Source organism: Colossoma macropomum, unplaced genomic scaffold (genome assembly GCF_904425465.1).
Source record: "Colossoma macropomum unplaced genomic scaffold, Colossoma_macropomum, whole genome shotgun sequence".
Taxonomy (NCBI): Eukaryota; Metazoa; Chordata; class Actinopteri; order Characiformes; family Serrasalmidae; genus Colossoma; species Colossoma macropomum.
In genome coordinates this window covers 289,697-295,696 of record NW_023496052.1, presented here as the reverse complement: position 1 = coordinate 295,696, position 6,000 = coordinate 289,697, and the positions used below count along the sequence as shown (strand labels likewise).

At 35.8% G+C, this 6,000-nt stretch overlaps 1 protein-coding gene across 9 annotated transcripts in view; it reads right to left on the bottom strand.

The window, feature by feature from the left end:
* Nucleotides 1-71: 71 nt before the first annotated feature.
* The window catches only part of LOC118804665 (NACHT, LRR and PYD domains-containing protein 3-like), a 97,427-nt gene continuing 91,498 nt past the window's right edge, over nt 72-6,000 (bottom strand). For 6 of the 9 annotated variants that reach the window (XM_036565237.1, XM_036565241.1, XM_036565242.1 and 3 more), the window contains 7 exons: nt 4,704-4,877; nt 3,984-4,157; nt 3,657-3,830; nt 1,944-2,117; nt 1,325-1,501; nt 668-841; nt 73-380 (listed from right to left, as the gene is read on the bottom strand). In XM_036565237.1, coding sequence (XP_036421130.1) covers nt 203-380; nt 668-841; nt 1,325-1,501; nt 1,944-2,117; nt 3,657-3,830; nt 3,984-4,157; nt 4,704-4,877 — 1,225 coding nt within the window. In that variant the 3' untranslated portion in view covers nt 73-202. Of the gene's footprint in view, nt 381-667; nt 842-1,324; nt 1,502-1,943; nt 2,118-3,656; nt 3,831-3,983; nt 4,158-4,703; nt 4,878-6,000 lie in introns of all 9 variants that reach the window. The other 3 variants (XM_036565240.1, XM_036565244.1, XM_036565243.1) reach the window with 2 other exon arrangements.

Below are 6,000 nucleotides of genomic sequence, written 5' to 3'. Positions count from 1 at the left end.
AGTCACACCAAATATTTATGAAGTGTTAAAAAAGATGGGTGATGTAACACAGTGGTAAACATGCTCTTGTCCCAACTTTTTGGAATGTGTTACAGGAATCAAATTTTCTAATCAATGTATTATGTTTTTAATTAGCATATCTCACTTTGGCTTCATTTTCTGTTGTTATGCCATCCACTAAGGTATTATTTTAAATCAGAACTTACTGCAGTTTTAACAGTTTGAATTGTTTATTCCTCAGCACCCCACAGATCTTCTCCAATCCAGAGCCTCCCAGTTTACTGTCACTCAGATCCAGCTCTATCAGGTGTGAAGGATTTGAACAAAGAGCTGATGATAGAGCAGCACAGCCTTCCTCTGTAATACTGCTCTTATTCATCCTGCAAACAGAGAGAGAGAGAGAAAGAAGAAAAGCTTCAGTGATTGGATGACTGATACATTTTTGTATATGTATATAACATTTGTTTCTTTTTCTTATTTTCCCTTTTGTTTCTTAATGCCGGACTGTAAAACACTTTCAGCTACATTTGAACATAATGAAAGGTAACATAATAATAATAATAATAATAATAATAATAATAATAATAATAAAACACCTGTGAGACCTGTGACTTTTTTATTTAATTCACAATCCAACAATAGTTGATAAAATAGCAAAAATACTAACTTAAGTTTCTGAGTTCTGCAGTGTGAATCCTCCAGTAGATGAGAGATCTGCTTCATATGTGAATCTCCTTGTATTTTCCCACTCAGATCCAGCTCTCTCAGCAGTAAGGGGTTTTTCCCTAGAGTTTTAGTTAAAGAATTACAGATGTCCTCTGCAGCAGAACATTTTAACAACCTGCAGAAAAAAAGAGAGAAAAATTCAATATGATTTTATTTAGGACTAATTTCTCATCCGTGATGTGCCCACACATAGTGCATTAACCCTACATAGTATTCAAGAATTTTCTGACTAGCAGAGAAGTGACTTAAAGAGAATCTGTAATTAGATAATGTGGTCTCTAAACTAACTTATACAGTATTTACTCATGCTTAGGATGCCAGGCAACCACATTAGCTTTACTGGCCTGAGCATTTTAGGTGAGTGCTGTGCAGAATTTATTAAAACTAAGGATCATTTTCTTTTCATCAATGCATGGGCTCACTTGGACAAAGACCTGACAATTTTCTTGCAACATAAAAAGCAAAAAAAAAGACAAAAAAAAACACTGTGCGAAGAAATGTGACCAACATTGTAGTACCTATATGATTGTTTCTGCAGTGAAAAAACTAGTCTTAAAGACTAGACTCTGGTTTTGATATACGCCTACAAATTGCTCACCTCAGTGTCTGTAGTTTATATTTTGGGTCTTTCTGTAAATCAATGAGCAGCTTCACTCCTTTATCTCCAGGATCGTTCCCTCTGAGATCCAGCTCTATCAGGTGTGATGAGGGATTTGATTTCAGAGCTGAAGCCAGAGCAGCATATCCTTCACCTTTGACATTATTATCACTGACTCTGAAAGACAATTAACATAACAGAAATGAAGAATGATAACACTTTGCTTTGCAAAATTCCTAGTATTTCTCTGTCATTGATGAGGTTAATTGATGAGGTCAATTGCATTGATACCATTTCACATTTAATCAAAACAGCACCCCAGCTTTAAGAACTTTGTTTTGAGATATTTACTGCTAAAGGTCTAACTGCTTGAGAATCATGTTTTCTCCTTCGTGATATCTTTACACAATATTTAAAGCACATAACATGAACATTCTAACCATAAAATATGTAACAGTATATAAAATTTCTACTTAACTTTTTTATTCGAGAACTTTAATATTATTAAGAAACAATTATTTTGGAATTCCACCAGAACCACTCCTGGAACTCCTACTGTACTTTAAGTTGTCCTATTAAATTTAATAATATTAATGTATCTATCAGGAAATTCGCTTACTTGAGTTTTTGTACCAGGCAGTTTGAATTCTTTAGTAGATCAGAGAGCTGCTTCACTCCTGAGTTTCCTACTTTATTCCCACTCAGATCCAACTCCATCAAGTGTGAGGGATTTAATTTTAGAGCTGAGGCCAAAGCACAACAGCCTTCCTCTCCTATATTACATTTACTCAGTCTGCAGAGAGAAAGAGAGAGAGAGAGAGAGAGAGAGAGAGAGAGAGAGAGAGAGGTTTGTCTATTTTGGGTGTCTTTTACTTTTAGTAGTAGTAGAATGCAGTGCAGATACACTATATAGCCAAAAGTATGTGAACACCAGACTATCACACCTATATGAGCTTGCTGGACAGCTCATTCCATTACCATGGGCATTAATATGGAGCTGTACCCCTTTGCAGCTATAAATGCCTCAACACTTCTGGGTAGATTTCCACAAGATTTTGGAGTGTGTCTTTGGGAATTTTTTGCCCATCCAGTCAAAAAAGCATTTGTGCAGTGAGGTACTGTAGCATTAACATTACCCTTCACTGGAACTAAGCAGCAGAGCCCAAACCCTGAAAAACAGCCCCAGCTCATTATCCCCCTCCACCAAACTTTACTGTTGGCACTGTGCATTCCAGCAGATAGTGTTCTCCTGGCATTCACCAAACCCAGATTCATCATCAGACTGCCAGATAGAGAAGCTGATTCATCACTCCAGAGAACACATTTCCACTGATCCAGAGTCCAGTAGCGGTGCTTTACACCACTCCATCCAACACTTGGCATTGCACATAGTGATCTTAGGCTTGTGTGTAGCTGCACTGTCATGGAAACCCATTTTGTGAAGCTTCCAACCCACAGTTCTTGTGTTGATGTTGCTTCCAGAGGCAGATTGGAACTCTGCAGTAAGCTATACACTTCAGCAATTGGCAGACCTGCTCTGAGAGTTAGTGTGGTCTACCACTTTGTGGATGTTGTTGCTCCTAGATGCAGATCTAGCAGGACAGAAATGTCATAAACTGACTTTTGGCAAAGGTGGCATCCTAAGACAGTGCCACATCTTCAGTGTGACCCTCTACTGCCAGTGTTTGTCTATGGGGATTGCATGGCTATGTGCTTGATTTTATACACCTGTTAACAATGAGTGTGGCTGAAACAACTCAATAGGAGGGGAGTCCACATACTTTTGGCATATAATGTGCCATATATATAAATAACCAATTTAGTATCAGATTTATGTATAAAATGATTGTAATATGCCCAGGTTTTATATAATTAGTAGAATACTAGGGAGCTGAAAATAAAACAGAAATGTTTTTTTGTCTAGAATGATGAACAGAGCTCTAGAAGATTTCAAAAACCCTGTGAAAGCTAGATAAAATAAAAAATTAAGTTATAATAAATTAATATTAAGATTTTATCATATTTCAAGTGGATATTAAATCTCATGATAATCGCAGATAATCTGACAAAAATTTAATTAAAAACTGAAGTAAATAAAATTAATAACTTTGTTCACAGCATTTTTGAAGTGTCGAATAAAACATCTAGAAGCACCATTTTGTTCAATATTTTGTCAAATTACATTCTACACTGTATTATTATTGTGTACAAATTAACAAAAAATAGTTACTATGGGAAGTGATTCCAATATTTTGAACGTTAGAATATATACATTATTTGCTGTAGATTAGAAACATTAAAGAATTAAGCATTATGGCAGATGCTACTTCACCTCATTATTTCAAGTGCAGACTGTGGATTCTTCAGTCCAGCACAGAGCTGCATCACTCCAGAGTCCTCCAGATTATTATTGCTGAGATCCAGCTCACTCAGGTGAGCGTCCTTTGAGTTAAGAACATTAGCTAGAGCTGAACAGCTTCCCTCCGTTAAGGCACATGTTTTAAGTCTAAATGAAGTCAGTCACAGAAAAGAAGAACAAGTAAATTATCAAGAACTTACTTTAGGCATTTGTGGGGTGACCAATCTACATACCACCACTTTCCCACATTTACTTCATTTTTCAAATATGCATTAATGATGCTGTAAGAGTTGATCTTACATTATAATCTTCAGATTACATTTTGGATTAGTCAGTCCACCAGCAAGGTCCAGCATTCCTGAATCCTGAAGATTATTGTTGCTGAGATCCATCTTTCTCACACTGGAAGATTCCAATCTGAGAACGCTGGCTAGAGCTGCACAGCTTTCCACGGTTATATTACACTTACTGAGGCTGAAGAGGAAATACAAGCTTTGAAATTCTTCAGTTAATTCTTAAATTATTTATTTAAAAAAAAACTTACAGCAGTTTTATTAGGGCCAATCATATTCATGATTTAGATTGTTCAAAAATATGTTTAACTAAGAAAGGTGTATAACAGTGAAATGTTGACTAAACTGCCAGTGTTAGCACAATGTCTAATAGCTTAATATATTTTTGTTCTATCAGATGCAAATGTTGCATTTTTACCAACAGCCAGTGATGTTCAACAACATGAACTGTAAAAAGTCTGGAAATTGTTGTGCTTTTTGGCGGTCCTGAAACACTCTGATTTCAAGTTTAATTACAAATTACACTGATTATTAGGATATTTTCTGTTTCGCACATGCATATCTTCATGTAGTCTTTTAATCATCATTCATTACTGTTCACATTAATTCAATTATTTTTTTTTCTGGAGAATACAACTTATAATAATACTTGATGCTGACCTCAGTGCTTACCACAACAATACATTCTTATTGACAAAACAAAATCATTAAAATAAGTAATACTAACCTAAGCTCCTGTATTTTACAGTGTGAATCTTCCAGTAAAGAGCAAAGCAGCTGTAGTTCTGAGTCTCCTTGTATTTTCCCACTCAGATCCAGCTCTCTGAGCAGTAAGGGGTTTATTTCTAGAACTTTAATCAGAGAATCACAGGCTTTCTCTGCATCAGGAGTGTTCAGAAACCTGCAGAAGAAAAAAATCTCACATTATTTATAATAATCACTTTAACAAAATGTGGATTTTGAAACAAAGCTGATAGTAACAAATCACCACTGACTGTGAAGAGGCTGAACAATCTGGTTTAACTTGGAAAGAAGGAACAGTTCTAATTGTGCTCTTTATTTACTGACAGTAAATAAATTATTTACAACAATGCTTGGTTAAACATGCAGATAGCCTCAACTAATGCGATATACCTTTTTACTACAAATGATATTTGAGACAAACAAACCAAAGAAAAAGAGTGAAAGGCATTCCTGATTTTGTGCTTAGTTTTTTTTTCTTAAAAGTCTTCATCAGAAGCAAAACACCATGAAAAAGTAAATTACTTAATTCTCTGGTACAAGAGCTAATATTCCATTGTTTGTAAAAATCTGACTGTGATCTCACTGTAAATCTATCGCCTAGCTAGGAGCCACAGCACTGAAAACTCCTGGGATCTGTGCCCCATAAAATCAACCATAAAGGTCTCAAAGGTTTCTACAAGATTTTGGAGAGAGTCTGTGGGAATTTTCGCTCATTCATCCAGAAGTGCATTTGTGAGGTTGTTGCTGTTAGATGCTTCCATTTCACATAACATAACAGCATTTACAGTTGTCTGGGGCAGATTTAGCAGGACAGAAATTTCACACACTAACTGGGGCAGAGGTGGCATCCTATGACAGTACCATGTTTAAAGCCACTGAGCTCTTCAGCACGACTCATTCTATTGCCAGTGTTTGTCTATCACAATTGCATGGCTATGTGCTTAATTTGATCCACGTTTTAGCAGTGGATGAAAAACCTGAACTCGATGGTTAGGAGGGGTGTCCATATACTGTTTGTATATATTCATGTATAGATTCTGTATAGATTCATATATATATATATATATATATATAAAATGTGTGTGTGTGTGTGTATAGAAAGATAAATATAGATAGGTGTGTGTGTGTGTGGGTGTGAGTTTCATACTGTGTGTGAGAGACTCTGATAGTGAGTGAGAGAGTTTGATAGTGTGTATGATAATGAGTGAGTTTAATATTGTTTGAGAGTTTGATAGCGAGTGGGATAGAGTTTGATAGTGAGTGCGAGAGAGTTTGATAGT